Below are 24,998 nucleotides of genomic sequence, written 5' to 3' on the forward strand. Positions count from 1 at the left end.
TTGAAGTCCAGGATATTTTCTGCAATTGGCTTGATTGCTGTCGGACATTGTGCCTCACAGATTAAAGGCATATGAATCAATTAAAATGGAGCTTCACCAAAGTCACTTTTTTATTTCTTTTCCAATTGCAGGCAAAGGATATACATCACTTGACATGTCTTCCTTGAAAGACTTCACCGAGTTCAGCGCTGACTGTGTGACTTTGAAAAAGACTGGAAATTTACTTTGCACCAGTTATTTCTAATACTTCCAAATAAAAGTCATTCTCGTTCGTTGTTTATAAACTAATTTGCTGTCATGGACTATTTCAAAGCTCAAGAACGTGAAGCCAACTGATCCACATTTGCATTGCAGGGGCATTTGTGATCACCTCAAACTAAATTTACAAAATTTAATTTGTTTGAACTCGCATGGATTGTTGCCACATTCTCTTATCATTTAAACTGTGTGAGCAATTTATATATGGCTGGCGCTGATTTCGTGTCATGCTTAATTTCTGCCGGTGTCTCTTTTTTGACAGTGCCTGTCAGAGCTACCAAGGAACGGAAGAATGATCAGTTTATGACCTGCGTCAGTGGCAATCATTAGAATACTCTCGAACTGACCATACACTCATGATGTACCTGCACAGTTACCTACAATTATTTGGTTGCTGGGGCAATTTTGTGTTTTTATTTAGCTTGTCGACTGACCTGTTCTGATTCATTAGATTCTCTTTCAAAAGCTGATTTGAATGTTGCTTTTAACTGTCAATTCGCTGTTTATTTATTAGTCATGCAGTTTTCCATTATTGTGTATTTCCAAATGATTATGTTGAGGCAAACCAATTTGAAAAATATTAAATGAGAGACGTTGTTTAAATTAACAATCTTTTTCTCATCCTTGAGTTCAGAAACTTGGAGTGTCTGTAAAAAGCAATTTTATTGGCTGATAATGTTATTGAATATTTTACTCGATTTCTCTGTTTGTCAATGAAGTTCAAGAAATAAAGTGAGTTCATTTCGAATTGGGAATTTTACTGTCTTAAGTAAAATAATGAAAACTGTCATCTGATCAATACCTCACGCTGCTTAACTGCACATTCGCCATTAAAAATATGCGAATACGTCTCATCAATCTGTACAACAAAACAAATAACACAAGACAGAAAAATGTCCATGTTAAGAGTAACCTTTCATAAATTTATTAGCCCATCTGTGAGAGCTGTAGCAGGTCATATGAGGATTCAGTCTCAGCCTCCAGCAGAAATCCAATGGGCGGAGCCTGTGAAACGTCCCCCTCTGATGGGCATATAAATTCTGGTCACTGCACCGTCATTCAACACTCCTCAATCTGGGGTTTGTTTCGAAAGCTCTTGACAGAAACATTGTTCCCAAGTTATCAGAATGGTGACGACGACAATTTTTCTGAATTTGTTACTGACCTTCTTATCCTGTAAGTACTTATTCTTCAAGTTTCTGTTTGTTGTTGTCCCAATGTCAGTTTACCACTGTCATGTAAAAGATTCAGGAATCAGTTCAGCAGTTAAAATGATGATTTTTTTTTTGCTTTATTTCTGAAGGTGTCCAGTCGGAGGTTACATTGGTTCAACCACAGGCAGAGACTGTCCGTCCTGGAGGCGCCATAAGACTGTCCTGTAAAACCAGCGGATTCGATCTTGGCAGCTCTGGCATGAGTTGGATCCGACAGGTGCCTGGCAAGGGGCTGGAGTGGATCGTTTACTACTATAGTTCATCGTACAGTAATTATGCGCCAGCGATTAGAGACCGATTTACTGCGTCCAAAGATATTTCAAAAAACATCTTCGCGTTGGAAATGATGAGCCTGAGGATCGAAGACACTGCCATCTATTACTGTGCAAGAGACCACAAAGCGAGAAACAGCGGCTGGACAACTACAAAAACAGCTCGAAGAGAATCTTTGTACATTCCAAAGTAAAATGACGATTAGTACATGGTTTTCACGACTGTATTGTAAAGTAGACCTCAAACTGCTTCTGACAACACAATCGCAAAGGAAATGAGCCATTCAAACGAACAAACCAATCAATAAAACAGGGAAATGTTTCGGACATGTCTGAAAGCTCCATTACTTAAAGAGTTGGACACAATGTTAAATTTAATATATCTGACGCTTCAATAAATCTCGGTCAATTGTTTTATGTAAACGATAGCATTAATTCCACAATGATCAGTACTAAATATCTATTTCACATCAAAATTGAGAGAGAATTTTGAACAGAGATTAAGCGCAGCTTCTGTGTGGATTTACATCACTGTGATACTACAGTGGGTCACAGTGATGTGCACACCGACATCCGCATTCAAAAAACACTGACAAGTGTTTCATTCAAATTGGCAAATACGGCCGTAGCAGGAGAGAAAAATAATGTGAGACTTCAATAAAATGCAGTCCATTCACGTTCATTTCTGGAAATGTATAAACTTATTCTACTTTTTTTCGTGTTGGCAGTCAAGTTAAATGTACACCAAACTTTAAATAATCTTCCAAGCGACTTTAAACACATAAATGGGGAGTACACGCTGAAATACTGCACTGAATCATTCTTCAAGGAGTTCAAACCAGCATTTTGTTTTATTTGTTTGTTTTTATTTGAGGAAGCAATGAAATTAAGTATCTGCATTTTACAGATCCACAATAGTATTTGATACAATGTTTCTCAACGTGACATACTGGGATGCACTGCAGTTATGATCAATACAAAAGCCCGTCCAGCTCTAATTGTCCGAAACTAAGTTAGTGCTTACGATCACAAAACTTCTAAACGCGCTGTGCAGTATTATTTGTGTTGCGTATTACTCACTTATCACGATTTAATTTGTAATAACGAAATAATTATTGATAACCAGTTGGTGGTTTTGACAATCAGTTAATGTATTATTCTGTGAAGTGTAAATCATTAGAATCATTTGTGACGAATGAGCAGAATGCACTTGCACAATCTCAACAGACTGAAAATTAGCCTTGATTTTATTTTACCTCTGGTTGGGAATATTAAAATAATGACAGCTTTTATTTGTTTTGTGCAGAGCCGTTTATTGCGTGACCCCGTCCAGGGAATGTAACATTGTGTCTACTTTGCTGACTGGGGACAAGGAACCATGGTGACCGTGAATTTAGGTAAGAAATTTGAATGTTCTCAGCAACCGGTATATTTGTTTTACTGACTTAAGTAATTCATGAGTTAAATGAAACTCGGATTCTGGGATGTGTTTAGTTTGGTTCCAATTGACTTTTCTGCAAAGTGATGATAAGCTACATTTAAGTCTCAGCAAATAAATAAAGTGCTGGTGAGGGATTCAGTTACTCAGGGTTTCTCTCATTTTCATTAAACAGTGAAACTGTCTCTTCAATTCTATGACGTTGAGACAATGTTTAATGCCATTGACGCCCAATATCTTCGAGATAGTATCCACAACAGACGTTCAGAATTTGAAGATGTTAAAATATTCCCAAGCATGAACAAAATGTGCTAAAATATTATTAACAATTTCTTGATAATATTCCACGTGCAAAATTCTGATCTTGTCGTGGCTGCATTTTGTGGTGTAGTATGTTATTTTAGTTGATGACAAGTACGTTCATATCTGTATTGAATTTTCCTTGCCGTGCCCCAGTTCACTCTGTTGATTTCAGTTGAGCAGTTTGATTAACACAAAGGATTTTCCATCATTTCAATCGATTGATTCAAACTGTTTGGATTCTGAGTTTGTTTTACTTGACACTGTTGAATTTTTTTGCTTTCATTCTGAATTTGTTTCATTTGATTTTGTTGAATTCAGTTGATTGAATTCTGTTTCTCTGTTGAGGAGACTGTCCATATGCATTACTTTTAATTATTAATATTGTTTGAAGTTCTTTGCTTTCACTGCATCGTTTCTGCACTTGCTGAACTCAATTGGCGACATTCAGCTTACTGATTGATTTAAAACATTATATCCGTTTGCAATTGTCTGAATAACTGACTTAATGCAGAAACACAAAAGATTTGAGGATTAAAACAAAAATGCAGCATTTTCGTGCATTGTTTTGATTTAAAGTCAATTGTAGTAATAAAGTAAGTTAAGTCTGATCTTACCATCCTCAATCAAAATACAATTTGGTTCCAACATCTCAAAATGCCGAAATGATTAGCCTTCATGACTGATTGTAAAGTTATTATTAGTACAATTATAACGCGGTAATAGGTGGACATTGACCTAATTTTGTTTCTAACTGAAAGTGATTAATCAATGTATGCATCTGATCGGTCTACTGTAAAGTGCTCGCAATTGGCATGAACGGGAAGGAAATACAGATTGGAATAAATTGAATGTCTGCTAAAAGCGTGCTCAAATTTGTATCTTGTTAAGTTAGTCAACTTTCAATTAAGCCTGCTGTTTTGACTTCTCATTTCAATATAATTTACTAATTAGCGTGTTTGATGGTGCGCAGCTTTCATGGATTCTAGTTTGAGATTTCATTCACGATGTTACAGTTCTGATGAAAATGCGTGCAGAGTCAATTCAGCTGCAAACACATTCCTGTCCCTCACTGTTGTGATTTGGTGATTTCTGCTCTCTTGAGAAGATAATTCGTCCGGGGGTATCAAAGTTCTGACATTTGTGAAGCGGTTTCTGGTCTCGACAACGTTTTACCATTGTTTACATGATTGGTGACAGTAAAACGGTCGAGTTTTCTCATTGAATGCAAACAAAATGCAAGTTTGCTCGCTGAGTGAAAAGGATGGTTTTCAGACGTTTCATCACCATTCTAGGTAACATCATCAGTGAGCCTCCGACGGGCTTCGTCGAAGGCTCACTGATGATGTTACCTAGAATGGTGACGAAACGTCTGAAGGCTTCGTCGGAGGCTCACTGATGATGTTACCTATAATGGTGACGAAACTTCTGAAGGCTTCATCGGAGGCTCACTGATGATGTTACCTAGAATGGTGACAAAACGTCTGAAAACTAAGCTTCCAGCTCAGCGAGCAAACTCACATCCCGAACCTCAACCTGAGCTACAAATCTTCTCAAAACTCGCCAACAAAATGCGAGTTGAAGTTTCCTGAGGCCTATTATTAGGAGAAAGGCAGACGGCAATGGTTTGGAAACTGAGGAGAAACAGATAACCTAAGGAACAATGATTACTTTGATGTCAGTGTGGCTGATTAAATATAAACGATGACTTGCAATCAACTCTTTCGATCACAGGATCTTTCATTATATAATTCAAAAGTCACCGAGGAATACGAATCGAATTTCAAAATTTTAATGTTCCAATCTTGGTTGTGAGCAACAAAAACCGTAACGGTGATCAAGAATCAGCTCCCCACTCCGTCATGTATTCCAAACATATTTTCTGGATCGGAAAGTTAATTGGCAAAGGATAATTAGCAATTCTTCTGAAATACTGAGATGAAGAACAGACCTATTTCAATGCTTTGAACAGTTTTACAAATAACTGATATTATTTAATCGTTATATCCCTGATTCAACAAGATTTGTAGGAATAAAAACAAAACTTTAACTGAGTGATTTCATCTGCACAGCTGTCTACTTTTTCCGAATCCATGTAGTTAAAATGTACCCAGTTGTAACTTACAACGTCATGTCAACTCAAGGGTCACTCATTCAGATTCAACTGATGTCGTGGATTATATGACCAAGGCTAGAGTTTGTATTAATTACACTTATCCAAGCATGAACGCATCATGTGAAAGCTTGAGCAAATGCATAAAATGCCTTGTATATCAATGTGTTGAGACATGTGCAGAGTTTACTATTTTCCGGAAGCAATAAGTACAGAGTGTGAGAACACATTGCTTATTTCAAACAGTAAAATTGAACGTTATTTCCTTCAATTAATGTACTAGAGAAATTGTTGCAACTTAGCCATCTGAAGGATATTGTTCGCATTAGTTGAATGCAATTATCATTTATTTAGAGAGCAGGTAAAGTGGGCAACTCCCAGCAGAAACACCTTTTAAATTCATACATTTTTTTTAAAAAAACGTATCCTTCACTGAAAAGCAGCTCATCAGACAATTAACTCGGCATTGCGAAACGAACCTAACAGCAAATATTTTTTCTTCGTTTTTCAACAGAAATTGTTTTCCACAATATAACGCAATTTGTTTCTGTGCAGTGTGTGCAAAATCTCCAAATTTAAAGAACTGTGTCAAGAAAATACGAAATTAATTTCGATAATTAATCATTTCCTCTTGACTTTTGCTTAAATTAGTCAAATGTCCCGTCTCAATAATTTGGTTTATCATAATGTCTTATGAAATGTATTGAAGGAGTAGGTAATCTCTATTCAATGTGAAAGCATTCCCTTTCCTGTTAATACTTATCTGCGGACCAGTTTCTTTTAACAAAGTTAAATTAGAGTTAATCTGTAATATTTGACATGGATTAAATAGATTTATTAACGAGGTTCAAAACTGTTGGATGGTTTGTGCATGTGCTATTTCTGACCAACTTGATAAGTGGCCTTAACCTTTGTCAATCTTCTGGTTTGGTCTCCAGTAACTGAAGCAATTCGTTTTCATCTGGTGCTTCAAAACTTCTTTTATCTGCCATTAATATCATATTTACTTGGCCCCTCGGAAATGAAAACCCTGACCAAATCACTAAAATTAGAGCGAACAATACAGAAATGAAAGACAGACTGCAGGTGTTTTGAAATCGTTTGTTAGAAATAATATAACTGCCTTTTGAGTTACCTTTAACTGAGCGAGGCAGTTGAAATGGCATGTGATTTATTTCATTCCTCCCTCAGTTTTCTGTTCCCTGTTTGGGGGCACAATGTAGAATCAGCATTCATTGTGCATCTTATTATTGGAGTACATATCATTGGCTGTTCATGTTACTGGTAAAGGTTAAATTAGGCTTCAAAGGATTTTACTGCATTTGCATTCGAGCAGATCATTTGATGCAAAAACGCAAATTATTCTATTGGAAAGGGACTTCCCCAGGTTTGAAATCTAATAAAACTGATTTTATAGCAATGGAATTGTTAGTGTTAGATTAGATTCCCTACAGATTCCCTACAGTGTGGAAACAGGCCCTTTGGCCCAACAAGTCCACACCGCCCCTTGAAGAATCCCACCCAGACCCATCCCCCTATAACCCACACACCCCTGAACACTATGGGCAATTTAGCATGGCCAATCCACCTAGCCTGCACATCTTTGGACTGTGGGAGGAAACCGGAGCACCCGGAGGAAACCCACGCAGACACGGGGAGAATGTACAAACTCCACACAGGCAGTCGCCCGAGGCTGGAATTGAACCCGGGTCCCTGGCGCTGTGAGGCTGCAGTGCTAACCACTGAGCCACCGTGCCGCCCCATATGTTATTCCATAGTAGCTCCTCAACAGTTTGTCTGATTCAAGAGGACTATCAAAGTGCATTTAATTAATTTGTGAAATATTATTTCTACCGTGAAATGACTCTACAACTATTCGTGGTTGCTGAAAGGTGTTAATAGTTAACATGGTTTGTGTACTGTCAAACAGTTGGTCTGTATTGTCCTCGTTAGTGTCGAGCTGATGGTATTCTGCTGCCTTGTGGTGTGGAGGTGGTGTCCCTGAGTTTGAGATATGTGGCCCGTGTTCAATTCCAAACTGTTGCAGTGGTACATAATGCCATCTAAATAACAATTTAAATTGGAAATTAAAAACACTTCGATTTCTTTGAGTGTTGACGGAATTCCAAAAACAGATGCCTGCTTCAATCGCTGACTTACACAGTAGATGGAATTTGGGTGGGGAGGGGGAATGGGGGTGATAGTTTTATATTAAATAAAAACAATGTTTGGCCATGGGATTTGAGCGTCACGAGTGGGGTTAATTCAGTTCTGCCCCACAGAAATACCAGCTTCCGGCTTGCTCTTCTATCAACAGCATTAGTAAGAATCCCACTGTTAATGGTCTCAAAGAATACTTGAGGTGATAATATTGAGCTTATCTTAATTTTATTCAATCGAGCATTCTATCTGAACAGGAGAGTTAGATTGTTCAGGAGGATAAGGTTTCCACTGTATCCATCACTTGCAGCGAATAGTCGCAGATATTCAGTTAATCTTCAGATTATGCCTCAGTTCGTCCAGTACCTTTCCTTCGAACACTTTTTTTACAGCAGAAACCATGTTAACACATTCAGAGTCGAACCCAGTCGGTGTGAGTTCCCATGCCAGGAAAAAATGAAAACGTTTTGCTGAAGCAAGGTGTACTGGGCTCGAAAGTGTATCTTTTTGTTCTCTCTTTAGGAGCTGCGGGAACTGCTGAGTTTCATCAGCAATTTGCTATCTTCATTTTGTTTCAGATGTCGAGCATTTTTGTTTCTTTTTCAAGAAAAAATTCTCTGTTGTCAGTGAAACGGTGTAAGTTGTTCACAGAGAAAATATGACAATAAACTAAGCATTTTCAGTGATATTTCATATCTGATAATCATTGAATTTAAGTAACCTAATCGGGAACCGTAGTTTCAGAAGAAATATTGTCAAAAAATAGCAGAGGTTGGCGGCTGCTATAATTGTGCAGAAGTTATTTTGACCACTTAAATGGGGAATGTCGATGCTTCTATTCCAAATAATCAACGAGAATTTTTTTTTAACAAAATGTTTTCAAGCATTGTTTTGCTGAATATTTTTCGCAAAGATTCTGACTGCCAGTGACAACCTGACATTTGGCACAATGATAGGAGGATAGTGACAGACGTAGGGCAAACAAACTCTCAAACACGTCCACTATTTAATCAAATCTTGTTGGACTTGTGTCCAAACTCCATGTGCCTGCATTTTGCCAAAAAAATTAACATTTGATCATCAAAGAAAATCCATCCAAAACTTATTGATTAGATTGCATTTAACAAAGTGTCGCGCCATTTCTGAATGACATTTCTCTGATTATTTAATTTTCCATAATGAGGCTCTGTTGAATTGCTTATGAGAAGAAACTTTAAATTTCTGACAATTTCCGATTTTAACATCACAGTCAAGTTCGTCAGAATATTTTAATTAAACATTGTATTTATATATTACTGGCAAGAGTACTGTATGGTTACAAGGCCAGAAATGAGGAAACATTCATTCCCATTAAAGAATGAAGAAACTATTCTGTTCCTTCAGTAAAAACATGGTGAAACCACACAGAAGGAAACCGACTAGCGTGTCATCCTTGAATGGGCGTTCAACAAGTCCCTCAAATTCGTTTCAGTCCTGACAATGGGTATTTCTGTCTCTCGAGAGATGGGCAAGTGTCAGAACTCTTACATCTCCTTGAGAAGTTTGAAGTCAACAGCCTACACAGAATTGCTACTCTTGATATGACAACAGTCTGTCTGCAGCATTTTAGAAAGCGAGGTCAATAATTGTGATCCTGAAATAGGAAATGTCAGAGAAATAATTGCAAGCGAGTTATGAGAAGATTTGTAGTTCAGGTTGAGGTCCTGGATGTAAGTTTGCTCGCTGAGCTAGAAGTTTCGTTTTCAGACGTTTCGTCACCATTCTAGGCAACATCATCAGTGAGCCTCCGGTGAAGCACTGGTGTTATGTCCCGCATTCTATTTCTGTGTTGAAGTTTCGTTGGTTTGGTGATGTGATGTCCGGTGTTGATGTCATTTCCTGTGTTGGTAAAGAACAGGAAATGACATCACCAACACAGGAGATGGCACCAACACAGGAAATTACGTCACCAACTCAAGGAAGCCGAAACACACAAATAGAAAGTGGGACATCACACCAGCGCTTCACTGGAGCCTCAGTGATGTGACCAAGAATGGTGACGAATCATCTGAAACCGAAACTTCCAGCACAGCAAGCAAATTTACATACAAATATTTGCAAGTTAAATCAAGTGTGATTTCGAACTAAACTTTCAAGTAAGCACTTGCTTGCTCGTGCGCTCTTGTCCTCAACATTTGCAGCTTTGAGACGTGCTGCCAAAAGAATATGTGGAGATACTAATTAGAAGTCGATGAAGGTCTCTTAGATACTTTAGAATTCCAATCATTTCATAAGACTATGATACTTCTTGTGCTCCACAGTCCTTCTAACGCCCCATAAAATTTAAAGTAGCTGTTTACCATACGAATATAGTATGGTGAACCTCTGGAGTTTTCTGCCACAGAAAGTGTTTGAGGCAAAAAAAATGAAATACTTTCAAGAACGAACTTTTTTTTCAGAGATGAAAGAAACAGTGGGTCTCAGCTCAAATATGAACAGAGCATAATGTTCAATAACGAAACTTGAAAACATTGAATGATGTGGAAGCTTGGAATGACAGCAAAATTAGGCGTCAGGTCGGGCGTGAAAAGTTCTCTAAAAGCTCAACAGGATTATGATTAGCAGGATCAATAAGCAGAAGAATGACAGGCAGAGATTACCTTAAATGAATGCGTGGTGTCGTATTTTGGACATGAATAACACAGTTAATGGTTGGGTACTGAGGAGTGCAGTCGAAAACCGGGAGCGAAGAGTTCAGGTACATCGTTCCTTTGAAGTGTTGCTACCAATGGACTGCTGATGAAGGCGCTTTGCACGCTTGTATTGATTGATCAGAGCATTGACTGTCAGACTCGATGCGTCAAGTTCCTGCTTTACCCGACATTCGTGAGGCCACGTTTAGAGGACTGCATTTCGGTCTTGTCACCGTGCTGCACGAAAATTCTTGGTAATTGAGAAAAAGTGCAGAAATGTTTTGCCAAATGTTACTTGAGGTTTTGAGAGATGGGATGAGGTTGTTCACGCTGGATGTTTCTTTTAATCCATTGATTTTAGAAAAATAATTTGTGAGTCGAGAGACGTTTGTATCATCACCGGAGAAGCAGATAATCAGAATAACAAAGGTTTCCTATTCTCCTATTTCAAAGGAGATCAAAATTACATGCCTTTGCTTTAAGTTGGAAAAGGAAGTTTTAAAAGGGACCTGTGGGAAACCTTTTTCAAGCAGAGGCTGGTACGTATATGAATGAACTGGTAGAGGAAATGGTAGATACAGGTTCAGTTACAACTTTGAAAAAAAAACATTTCAACAATACATGCACCAAATGCAGGCGAATGGAATACCTTTAATTTGTGAATGCTGTCGGCATGCGTGATTTGGACTGAAGGGTCGGTTGTTATACTGTATAACTCGATAATTCTCTGACTCAGTTATAGAACAGGCTCGACATTCGAAACTGATGAGTCAGTGAAGGGATAGAGTGTGAGCTGGTCGGCTTTGATGTGTTGAGTTGCTACTGCATGAGCTGGCACGCAAATAGCTTGGCAGTTCAGAATCCAGGCAAACGACTATGATTATGAGGAAACGGTTTCACTGAGACGTGCTAGTAAGTGAGTGTGTCAATTTACTGGAAAACTAGTCACTGTTTAAGGTGCCAAGCTAGTTTGTTGACAGACCAGCAGTATGTGGGATTGTTTGGATGATAGATGATGACAATAATGAAATGGTAGGAGGTCATCATGCACAATGTGAAGCTCGCAGTTTGTCAAAGTGTCAGGCGGTAAACAACGGATGAGAAGAGAGGTGGGATGGAATGTTCGCGGCTAAGATTGGAGTTAAATTTTCGAGGTTTTGAGATCATGCATAAAGAAGTTGTGTCCTCACTTCGGTGAAAGGTACCTGACAGGGGCAGATACAAATGGACCATGTGCAGAGTGGCAGAAGGGGAATTAAGGAATCGTGTGTACATGTCCAGCTGGAATAACGATTATCTTGGAATGCGTGGTGTTGCGTGGAAAGGATTTCATGCATGGCAGAGCGAGTGGATTTGTGACAGTATGGGGGTTATCAGTGCCAGGGGAGGTTCAAGACAGAGTGAGAGAGAGTGGTGATCTGACTGAGAAATTCAGAGCTTTGCAGTGAATTGAGTGTCAATTGAATCATTCCTTGCGAAATGTTTCACAGTAAACCATAGTTCACCAAAGACTCTGATCATGAATGGAGGAACACATGTTTTCAGAGGCCTCCAGAATTCAGATAATTGCCCATGATCACTTTGAACTTCTATTCAATTGGCATGAGGTCAACTTTGACACATATTCTCAGAATTCGCATGCTCCGCTCCTCTTGGCGCTGCTGCAGCAACGTTCTTCTGTGATAAAAATATTCTGACTTGCATTGACAGTAGAAAGAGAGTTTCCCAACGCACTTGTGCCAAGGATATTCACTCTCCCAGAAGAGTGACTTTTAATATTTCTCTTCATAATGTTATTGTCACTGCTGAATCCTGCATCGTCAAAATACTAAGGGCTGTCATTTTAAAAAAAGACATGAATTCCCATGCAGAAGCTTTGGCGAAAAGAGCAAAATATGTGCTAGACATTTTCAGCAAGTCATTTTTCTGCTGTCTACAAATGCCTGCACACCATCGACAAGACACTGGACAGTAATGAGTCGGAATAATGTCTACTCCTGTGGATGAGTGGAACTTGAATAGTGTTTAATAAACGTGCAACATTCAGAACAATGGAATGCACTTGTTTGCAAGCCCATTTATCATGTGCAATATTCACTTCTTTTCTTCAAATGCAGTGGGACCGTTGTGGGATATCTACGAGCTAGACTGTAGAAAATCAGCTAGTTTCCTTCCCTTGCAGATTTTGATCCCACCACCTATAACACCGTGAGGAATGGGGCAGCAAATGAAAGACATCACAACCAACTGTAACTCATTCTCTCCGTGTAACAATATTGGGGCTTCTTCACAACTGTTAGGCCAAATATTCTACCACTCCCGTCCAAGGAATACCATGAGTACCTGCTTTGTAAGGTCTATAATGGTGGAAGAAAGCAACTGCCCTGCACATCCCCATGGATAAAAAGAAACATGCAAAGAATGTGACTGGAGACAGCAATGCCGACATCACATGCACAAAACTAATCAAACAATATAAGGGCCAAATATTTTCTTTTACAAACTCGGCAGTTGTCTGTCCTTCACTGCTTGTCTGGTGTTGCACTTTGAAGTCTCTACCATGAGGGCATATACTGCCAACACAATATTCTCTATCTATTCCACTTGGTGTTCAAACTGGAAGAACGTTAAATTATCAGTCAAGATTCTGTGGCATGGCAGCATCAAACAACAGAAAGAGCGCGGCATCACTGATTTACTTCCTTAATCCAAGACACTTAATGGAGTCAGGAGTCATTGTTGATCGCTGCCTTGCAACTCTACCCCAACTGGCTGGCAATGCCCTGCCACTTCAGATGGATATGTCTGGCAGATGGAATGGGTTTTTTTTAAATGGTAAAACAGATCAAAGTTGTTGGCTTGCAAACACCTAATTTCCTTGCAGACAAATCACTTTTCTGTAATGTTAGACAGGAATTAGTTGGAATGGGTTCACTGTGAGTCACACAACACAGGAAATGATAAAAGTTGCTTCAAAGTCTTACGTCATCAGGTTTTTATGATTGTTTCATTGTGATCCTGTAGTGGGGATTACCCAGTCACTTGTCAAGTTTCGTCAATTTAAAGATCTTTGGGCGCATGGGGAAACTGATGTCGTATGAGAGGCAGTGCTCAATTTTAACAAAATGCTCACACAAGCACAGTCATAGAAAGGACAAGACAATTTAACTTTCACAGAACTCGCTTGATTGAGAACTCTCTCTCTCTCTCTCTCTCTCTCTCTCACACACACACACACACACACACACACACACACACACACACACACACACACACACACACACACACACACACACACACACACACACACACACACACACAAACACACACACACACACACACACTATGGAGAGTAATCAGCGTTCTGAGGAAGGATCACCGAACCAGAAAATTTAAGAACTCTCTCCTTGGATGTTGCCAGAGCTGCTGAGTTTTTCCAGAAATTTCTCTTTTGGTTTCTCATTTGCAGCACTTGTTGTATTTTAGGTTTTATTCAATTGAACTCCTCCTCTATTCAGTTGTAGTCCCAACTGAAATATCAAACTTGTTCTTGAGAAATTATTTTAAAACTGAATGGTGATGGGATTCAAGTGTTTTTATTCCTTCGTTAAAACAGATAAGACGTGCTCCTGGAGAGCAAAGTAACAGATCATGACCAACAAATGACATAAAGCAAAACTAAGCTGAATTTATGCTGCTCAAGAGAACCAGTCTCCCTTTCATCCTTGGGCGTCTGTCTGTGCTGATTTTGCACATTCTCCCCATGTCTGCGTGTGTTTCTGCCGGGTGTTCCCGTTTCCATCCACAGTCCAAAGTGTCCAGGTTAGCTGGAACGGCCATTCAATATTCCTCAAAGTGCAAAGGGGTATGTATGTTCGGTGGCTTAGTCATGAGAAATTCAGTGTTAGTGGGGAGGTGACTGGTTCTAGTTGTGCTGCTGTTCGGAGCGGCAGTGCGGGCGTGCTGCACTGAATGATCTGTTTGCACACTGCAAGGATCCTATGAATTAACAGAGTCTAACTTGCTTAATCCGACATTCTTTCCCAGTGACTCCATCTTCCCCGACGCTTTATGGTCTAGTCTCCTGTCGTGAACACAGCACTGATAACTCTGTGATTTTTGGTTGTTTGGCGATGGACTATTCCCCCGACGTCACTACTGTGACCTGGAAGAAAGATGGGACGCAGATCACGACTGGATTTAAGACATACCCATCGGTGAGAAACAAGAAGGGAACTTATACCCTGAGCAGCCAGTTAGCACTGACTGGTGCAGACGCGCATTGTGGAAAAGTCTACTGTGAGGTTCGACACAGTGGGTCCGACAAGAGCACTGAAATACAATGTAAGTATTGTGGGAAAGTGGTAGACAGATATGTGTGCTTTACGCAAATATGGTCTTATTCATAACACTTTTAACAGAATCCTAGGATCTATACAGCAGAGAGGATGGCCCCTCGGCCTATCTCGTACATACAAAAGAAAACTACCCATCTATTCCAGCCCATTTGCCCACACAGAATGTATTGCCTTGTTGAATTAGCATTGCAAGTGTAGGCTTCAATATTTCTGACATGATATGAGGGTTTCAGCTTCAACATGACTCACAGGCAATAGCTCCAATTGCAACATTGTCTGGATGATTTATTCCATTCAAAACATCTTGCCTTTATCTCAAAACTATGTGGCTTATTGTGAAGTTTGGATAATTTAAGTTACTGGGAAAGGCTCAGTTCGATCCATTAATTTCCCAACAGATGTTAAGTCTGGAGACCTGACAGAAGATTTTTTTTAAATCATTAGCAATATAGACAGGGTGAACAGTCAAAGTTTTTTTCGCCACGGTCGGGAAATCCAAAACTAGAAGGCATAGGCTTAAGTTCAGAAAGCAAAGATTTAGCAGGGACCATGCAAACAGTGATATGTGAATGGATTGAGGTGCCAGAGGAATTCGTGGAGTGCAATGAGATAATTTAAAAGCTATCTGGATGGGAACATGAATAGGAAGCATTTAGATGAACATATGCCAAATGCTGGCAAATGTTACTAGATTACTTTGGGATATTTGGTCACAATAGATGTGGTACACTGACGTGTCTGTTCCCATGCGATACATGTCTCCGATTCTGTGACTTTTTGAGAAGTCATAGAGCTCCAAACGGTAGGTGGGCATGCACACAAAAGAATCTCAGGCATCTCAGGATTCCACTCTTTGTAGTGTTAAACATTGCATGTTCTTTTTAAGGATGCATGGATCACCTCAACCTTAGCCAGAATGATTTCCAGTTTCCATAAGCAGCCCTTCGTGCCAGTCCTTCTTTATTCTACTATACCGCACAATCTTTGAATTCACTACTTACAGCTCAACATTTTTTATTTCATCTGTGAAACTTCTGATCAACACTTCTAGATTCAAGTCTAAGTATTTTATAGACATCACACACAGTAAGAATATTTATACTGATCCTCACAGAGGATCATTCGTCACAGAGCTCCAGTCGCATAAACACACCACGACCATCGGCCTCCAATTCCTTCCACTCAGCCAGTTCTGGAACCAATTAGACATTTCCTTTTCAGCTTCCATTTGCTCTGAGCTTTGCTGTCATCTTCCCACTTGGCATCTCCTTGAAAGCTCCTTTCGAGTTCGTTCGGCATGATTTCCCTTGAATTAAAAAAAAGCCGAAAATGTTTGATTAAACTCTTCCAAATGAAGATTTATTGTGTTCTGAGGAATTGCTTCCGATATTTTCCTCACAACTGAGTTGAGTTTGACTGTCCTCTGGTTCCATGCTTTATTCTTTGTTTCATCTTGCTCCATGGTATACCTTTGAATGACTGACAGTCATTTCGGATATACCCCGTGGCTAAAGAGGAAATCAAACATAATGCTATCACCTCATGCACTACCTTTTGTTCCTCACAAAACAGCCCTGGATATTTTTAATCTGCCCTGTAATACAAAAAAAATGAGCATTCACTCATCGAATGCAGATTTTTGTAAGCAAATCACGACTGTTCCCCATGATGTTCAGGGCTCATTGCGTTTTTCATCACATGTCATTTCATTGTTGGAACAGGTTGGCCTTTTCGTCTTTCTGTTTCCTCCCTGAATGCGTCCAACTGTTTTGACTCAAATTTAAAATTAAGTGTCGATCTTAGTTCACTCTGGTCAAATTGTACCCTATCATATTAAATTTGGCCTTCCCATATTTCATAACTTTGGTTCGGATCTTTGCCTATTGCTTTCTAGGACAATTATGAATCCAATGGGTTTGTCATCATTCACTGGAAAATGTTTCTCCTTTCATACATTGAGCACTTCGTCAGCCTCAATGCCTAAAGTTAAGCGGAGGTGCAGTGTCTCTTGCAAGGCGTTTTACAGGCTGAGTTTAAAATCTCAATTTCTCAATTCTGCACCTTCTGGACATTTGAAATGATGAATTTCAAGAAGTTGAAATCCTTACAATGATTACCCTATTTACGTACACCTGTCTGAAAATATGCTGGAGGTATCCATACTCATATCTCTCGGACCAGTCGAGGAGCCTTTCTTGCACTCCTCATCGACATTTTGCTTTATTTTGGTTTTTAAGTACTTTTCATTTGTCTTCATTTGAGGATGTATCTACGATTTCATTCCTCTTTACTACTGAAAACATCCTGCTCAATATTGCAACAGACACCACCACCTCACCACCGCTCCCCACCCCGCGTCCATTTTATAACTTCCCACAATTCGTCTGAAGGAGACATCTCCTGGAATAATGTGCCCTCTCCCTCTCTCAACATATCTCCATGATGTCACTACTTAATTTCCTCATTGTTCTCTTAAACTCGTCGGAATCTTTTCATTGATTTGACTGATGTATAATTTCTGCACCATATTTCGGACTTGCTATTTCTTCAAATTTTGGTACTTCCTATCAACTTTCTTCTCTTTCTGACTGAATTCCAGATATTGCCGTCTGTTTTCTGCATAATTCGTATCTTTGTAACGTTTAGGCGAACACCGAAAGAAAATTGTTGACTCTATTTTTTCCCAAATCAGATAACTTGCACGATCTGTTTTCTTAAGGTCCAAACGGTGGTGTCCCTCCGAGTGTTCTCCTTACTGTGAGTTCCAGTGAAGAAATCGAGAGCAGGAAAGTTGCAACCTTAGTCTGCTCAATCTTTCACTTCAATAAAAAGGATATCTCCGTGGTTTGGTTGAAGAATGGAAGAGTGGTAAATTCTGGTGTCTTTACTTCTCCTGCGTGTGAAGCGAACGGAAACTTCTCAACGACCAGTCAGCTGAGAGTGTCTTCTCGTGAATGGTTCGACAGAGCAGTCTACACATGCCAGGTCGAACATGAAGGGCACAGTCAAAGTCACAACATCACCGGACCTCAGGGTAAGAGATGCATTCCGACAGAAATGATACTAATTGTGACCGCTGATGCAAAACAAAACACTTAATTTATCAAGCGGTGTGAAAAGCATGAAACAAGTTCGAATTGAGATCATGCAGTGTGTAACTCAATTCATTGTGAGTTTTACGGAAGCATTGTTCATAATTCAAATCAGAGAAAGGTGCTTCCCTCTATATTGACAACATATGAGAGTTTACGAGATTCATTTGTTGTTTGACAATACTTGGAGAGGGAGTGGAAATGCAGAATCCATTGCTGGTAACGGCCTCAAGGATAAGGAGATTGTGGGGAGGGGAGCCATCGAGAAGTGATCTCATTGAAACTTAGGAAACACTGACAGACCGAGACAGGGTGTATGTGGAGAAGCTGTTTTCACGAATATGTTGACTAGGACCCGACGACAAACCCTCAGCCATAGGGAGGACCATATAGAGCGGAACCAAAGAGGATAATCTTTGCCCAGGAAGTGATGAATCCATGGATATCTCTACCCCAGGGAGCTGTGGAGGTAAAGTCATTGAAATCATTTAAGATAGGGGTAGATTGGCTGGTGCTCAGTACCGGGAGAAGGCGGGACAATGGGTTTGAGAAACACATCAGCCATGATCGAATGACACAGCAGACTTGATTGAACCTTCTGATTCTGCTCCGAAATCTTTCGGTTTTGTGGTCGGAAGATGACTTCGTAATATGTGGTGTAAATAATATTTGAAAATAAAACATAATGTGTTTGGTACTTTGTTCCAAGATCAGGAATTACCCGTTGACCTTGAGCATTGGGCTACAATTTTATGCGTGTTATGGGGCTCTTTACCTTCAATCATGGCACCAAAACAGAGATCAAGTGAGAATAAAATTTGATTAACAGAGATAAACTTGATCTCATCGAGCCGACTTTAGACGATTTCTGCCATTAATTGATGTGGCAGCACGATAAATTCTGGTGGGAATGCCGGAAATAAAATGAATTATCTAAGCAGTAGAGCGACAATAAGTTAGCCTGGATTCAGGATGGATATGTTTAAGCAGTGAGCTGTGGGTGTATGAAAATTACCAGTGCAAATATCACGTGAGTTTGCACCGTAATAGAAACTCTCCCTCTTGATTTTTTTTTTGTTCTGTGAAGACATTTAAAATTGCAGTTAGATGAATAAATTGGAACTAGAGCCCATTCATTATCTCAGTGAATAACGCATGGTGGAGGGAAGGCTTGAGGGGACACGGGTCCTCCTCTATTTCCGCTGTTGAATTCTGTGTCTCGTTTTCAGGTCAACTGCAACTTTGCACAATGAGGAATAATATTTCATGAGGTACTTTAGAAACGATCTCACACCAATAATGCAACTTATTTTCCATCGTGTTAAACTACATTGAGCAGCATTTCCGTGAAAGTTCACCACTCGTAAAACATAGGAAAATATCCATAATTACGAAACGAATAAGAGAATGACTACTTTTGATTACAGGTTTACTGAAATTGTTATTTTTCTCCGCACTCACCAAGACCAGCAAAATTTACACACATGCCTCATGAAAGTAAAAATGAATTCATTATATTGATTGGAGATTAGTTCAAAAATATCAATAGTTGGCCTTATGTGATGGAAGAACCGTGAAAGGAAATAACTCCATGAGTTAAATCATGGTACCATTGATTCTTATTTTTCACACACGATTCACTTGTTTCAAAGCTTGTTTGCTTTGGTAATAATTATACAGGAAATTTTATAGGTAATCAACAATGTTTTCACAAGTCAAAATATATAGACAACACTAAATATCGTTGCAGGAATAGTTGGAAGTTGACCTCTCAAAAGTGTTTTTCTATGCATTGTGAGTCAATAGACTGAACACTGATGTTTTATTACTCAAGAAGCATTTCTTCATTGATTCTGATTTCTGCTCCATTGTAGTTTCAGAGTGCCATGATTACACAGCTAAAATACTACCGCCACCAGTTGAACAGGTCTTACTGGAGGCCACGGTGACATTAACCTGCGTTGTGTCCAATCTTCATTTTGAAGCCAACTTCACCTGGATACACGACAAGAAGACTCTGAAATCAGAACTTGTTGACCAGTCCGGAGAGCATTCCGAAGGTGTGATCAGCAATTTAGATATTTCTACTGAAGCCTGGCTGAGTGGGGATACATTTGAATGCGTAGTGAACAATCAGTATCTACCGACTCCACTGAGAGACTCCATCCACAAGGAGAAATGTGAGTTAAGAAATGAATGCACAAAGCATTTATAATTTAGATCCAGTTTCATCGATGGTCTGTATTGATTGGTATTAACGTAGCTCCCTTGATGGCATTGATGATACATTTCCTGACAAGAAAGATAAATAAAGAATGAGGGAAAAATAAAAACTCGATTAACGGATATTCTGTCGTGATTATATTAAAAATGGGAAGCGAACTGGAGTTTTGTGATATAAACTCCAGTAATGACAAATGTATAAAATTTCCGAGTTCTGGGCTAATGGCATGCAGATGACATTTGAACTTTTTTTTGTAATGAATAGAACGGATACTATTCTGCTCCTTTTCAAAAAATGAAAGTGAATAAATCCCAAATTAAACATGGAATCGATGAATATTGGGTAAAATTCCAATCCTGTTTCCTAAAGATTTAAACGTAATTCCTTTTTTGTTCAAACATTTTGTAGTAATAAATCCTCTGGAGCCATCGGTGTCGATCCTCCTGCCAACGACAGAAGAAGTCTCCGCACAGAGATTTCTTTCCCTCACCTGTTTAGTGAGAGGCTTCAGGCCGCGAGAGATCTTTGTCAAGTGGACAACAAATGACAAGCCAATTAATCCCAGTAACTACAAGAACACCGCGGTGACGGCAGAGAGCGACAACACTTCATTCTTTTTGTACAGCCTATTAACAATTGCAGCGGAGGAGTGGGCCAGCGGTGCTTCTTACTCCTGTGTGGTGGGACATGAAGCGATTCCATTGAAGATCATCAACAGAACGGTTGATAAAACCAGCGGTAAACCGAGTTTTGTGAATATTTCGCTTGCACTGATGGACCCCATCAATTCATGCCAATGAAATTTTGAGGTTACAGTAAAGAATTAAATAAAAGTAATAAAGTGTTTTCTTTCATCAAATTGTCATTTAAATAGACAATCGTTTAATTTATGGTATTTCCCACTTTTCATAATATTCCGCCCTTCCAGTAAAAGTCGATAGTTAGCAAGACTCGGACTCGTGTCTTGTGCAGTTAATGCTCCTTGCTCAGACCAGTCCTTGGTCAGTGACAGACAAAAGCTCAATCATTACACGATTCGGCAAAGCACCTTCCCCATCTTAAATGTTACTGCGACAAAATTTGACAAAGTCTATTCCATCACAAATGAGCATCACGGATTTTGATCTTGGTTTCCCTGATTCCACAATCGCCCATGTCTTGAAAATTCATGCCAGCTTTTAAATGCCCCATTGTACCCGCTTGGAGTATACCCTTTCGTGGCATTTCAAACAATGTTTGATTGTGGCACACCAAGAAGGAAGTATTGCTTTGGTTCCCAATCATATTGAGTTCAGAGTAACTTGAATTTCTCCTTTTATCGGTGCTATGCCAGGGATCTCACACCAGTGCATCAGTTAACAGAATGCATTTTCAAGTCCATACCAAACAGAAGAGAAAGAAATGTCGTTATGTCGAACATCGGGAGAAGCGGGTAGAATGATTAATGGATGATATGCGGACTCCTCTTGCCTAGAGTTCTCGTTATATGCCCTCTGTAATGTGATTTGTAGATGACAGGAATCGTCAGCTCATTGCTTACTGGCCAGTGATTCAAATTTTCCATGCAATATAATTCATTTGAAGCGTATTCTATTCCCTTGATCCCGTTAATCATCTGTTAACATTGTTTCTGCGTCATCCAAACCAAACTGGCATTGTTCCAGTTTATTTTCAACAGTTCTGACTCAAATTCCTGGAACCCGTGGGATCAGTTCTGGGATACAAACACGGGACATCATTATCTTTCACTTGCTGTGGACATATTTTACATACAATTTTCTCAGAAATGTAATTCTCCATCTCTAGAATGGTCGGAATTTGATCTGATGAATTTCATTTCAGAGACAGAAATTCTGTCTTTGCTACAAAAGTTATTCACGTAGCGCTTATCTGTTCACAACAGTGACAAATGTTCCCTTCACCATCAGGGGCAGAGCTAATCATTGGCAATTGATGATAGTTACAAAACAGTAAAAAAAACACAGTCCGGTAGAAGAGCAGAAACAAACACAAATGCTCACAAACGCTCTCACGACACAGATATACAAGCTCTCACCAAAAGGGGCGTAATTATGTACAAACATAACTACGCATACACATAAGTTGTCACACATACATACATATAGAAAGGCATATTTCAATTTAATGTATAAGCTGTCACATAAACTCTGACAAAAAGACAAGTGCATTGAAAGCAACACACCCAAATAAACATGGTTCACCATGAAAAATCATGAAAAACATAGACACAAATTAGCACACAAATGCTCTTTAATGCATATCCATTTATAACCATGATACGCACAGATATGCATGTGTAAACACACACATACAATATCCAAGATGTATCCTCCCATGTAGCCACTCACACACACAGACATATGAGTGCAGAGACAAACTTTAATTTCATCATTATCCCACTTGCAGAAATATAGACATCTGAGGGAAGAGGCAGCTTAGTTACTTATTTTACAAAACACTTTAATGAACACAACAGGACGGCCACGCATGAACACAATTTCTGAGTCTCACAGGCAGACACGGAAGTGCATTGATCAATGCACGGTGGGGTATTTGCAATAAAGGTGAAAAGCACAATATCAAGAAACATTCACACCTAATAGCACAAAAAAATCATATCAGGAGATGGTTTAGAATGCATTGACATGCAAATAATAACATCACATAAATATAAACATTAATCAATACATGAAGTTACATACGAACATAACATGTTTATGGAGCACAAACATGAAAATAATTTCAATCTGGCAGACTCTACAATCGATACATAAACACACATTTTCAATAGCACGATACAAAAAAACCACAACGTCATTAAAAATATGGTAGGTATCAAAAAATGAAGTAGCATATTAACATAGTGTTGATTACACGTTGTGAAATGAATACAATTTACCGACAAAAGCACAAAGATGTTAATGAGCATACCGGCACCCAAGCAACATGAATATGCTTGCCCATGCATAATCTCCAAAGAGAATACGTGTGAAGGAAGAGACACTGATAACCACATACCCAAACAATAAAGGGAAAAAAAATACACACCAAGCTGCAGACAGAAAGATAACTAAGGGAGAGTTCACAAAATAAAAAAAACTTAGCGTGGACAGATAATGCAAACAAATATATGAAACAATGATCGTACTCTAGATCCAATTTATATTCATGATTTGTCGAGCAATTAATAACACATAAAAATGAAAGATCAGTAGTCACATTTGAACTCATATTCACTGATGAGCACAATTTTCAACTGAACAGCTGCCACTGCCTATATTGGAAATGCAATGCTATAATTAATATAATCGTTCCTAATCAGTGAAATGACAACAGAGATTATATTCTCCATTAATATTTTAAATAATGAAATGCGTCAAAATGTTCAGACATGGCTAAGAATGGAAGAACATGTCCAAATGGTTTTCGCAAGTCATTGCTGGCAAGAAATAACACTACAATAGGTGGAGATCAAAAGTCAAATTTGAGAATTACCTGAGAGCTTGAAGAAGGTGTAACAGTTCCCAATGACAATATTTGGAGAAAGATATATCAGACTGGATCAATGAACAACCTCAACTCGTTGTCTTGCCTTTATATTCATAGACTCAAGAGATCATAATTGGATTGAAGACTCTGAGGATGATAACGGCAACATGTGGACAACTGCTTCTACATTCATTACCTTGTTCTTCCTGAGCATTTTCTACAGTGCTGCTGTCACACTGGTCAAGGTAAGACAAATGAAATCATTCGCACCTCAAACAGGCCATTGTGCTTTGTGAAATCTGGTTGTGTGTCAATAAATTAAATTTAAAACCTGAATGCCCTGAGCATAAATATTTACATCTTTACCTTATCACTCTTTTTCAGGTCACGTGAATGAATTTTGCACCCTGTAGAATTTCCTCATCTGTTCATCCAGGCCACTGAACTGCAAATGTACCATCAGTCATGTTGTTGAAAGTAGCAGTGACATAAATTCAGTTTATGAGTCTGTAAATGAGAAAATCATTGTTGGGTTTTCAATTTCCCTTGCTTGATAACGTCAAGACAATTAGTGTTCAATAATTTGTAGCTTCCGAATAGGTGAAGTCAATTTGTGTTGTTGTTGTTGCTATTCCTTATTCAGAATTGTTGTTCGTCTTTTATGTTGCGCCTGTATTTTTTTTTCTGATGACTGTCACTGATGAGAATGAAATTCAGAGCTCAGATGGTATGTGTCATTGACTGAATGTGGCATCAAATCATTATGTTCACTTTTGGTAATTTTAACACAAATATTTCAACAAAAATGCTGTCTGAATCAGGAAATATACCGAGACTGAATATGTACAAACCTTGAGTTTGCTTTATTCTTTCTTCAAAGGCCATCAGGAATGACAGTTGAACAATGGTCGTGATTTTTATAATGACTGGGCAAATAGGTGTGACCTGTGTGCATAACAGGATGCAACAATGGACTGTTTGCGCTGAAATCAATCTGCCTCTGGATTATGCCATAAGACAGATCGAGAGAAAAATGGGTTTACATTCATGGGCTGCAAGATGGAGAAGCTGAAGATGGAGAATTTTCCCAAGTTTTAACGTCCCGCCCCGATTCCAGTCAAATGCTTCAGGGTTATATCTGATTGTGTTTCCTGTCATCATTAGGTTCAAGTTTCTCCATCTTGTGGCCCATTTTTCACTCGATCTGTCGAATGACAAAATCCAGATACAGAATGATGACAGCACAAGCAGGCCATTGTTGTATCCTGTTATGCACACAGGTCACACCCGTTTGTCCAGGCATCATAAAAATCACAGCCGTTGTTCTATTGCGAACCTGCTGAAGGCAGGCAATGGAGTTAGGAAGTTTACTCTGTTCTGACTAAAA

At 39.1% G+C, this 24,998-nt stretch overlaps 1 gene segment (V, D, J or C); it reads left to right on the forward strand.

Moving 5' to 3' along the window:
- Positions 1-1,330: 1,330 nt before the first annotated feature.
- Positions 1,331-24,170, forward strand: LOC125448918 (Ig heavy chain C region, membrane-bound form-like). The segment is given in 9 exon segments: positions 1,331-1,434; positions 1,562-1,888; positions 3,106-3,141; positions 14,475-14,771; positions 17,505-17,819; positions 19,752-20,057; positions 20,510-20,839; positions 23,729-23,856; positions 23,996-24,170. Coding segments are annotated over 9 exon segments (1,797 nt in total).
- The last annotated feature ends 828 nt before the right edge of the window (positions 24,171-24,998 follow it).

The sequence above is a fragment of the Stegostoma tigrinum genome, chromosome 43 (assembly GCF_030684315.1).
Source record: "Stegostoma tigrinum isolate sSteTig4 chromosome 43, sSteTig4.hap1, whole genome shotgun sequence".
NCBI lineage: Eukaryota > Metazoa > Chordata > Chondrichthyes > Orectolobiformes > Stegostomatidae > Stegostoma > Stegostoma tigrinum.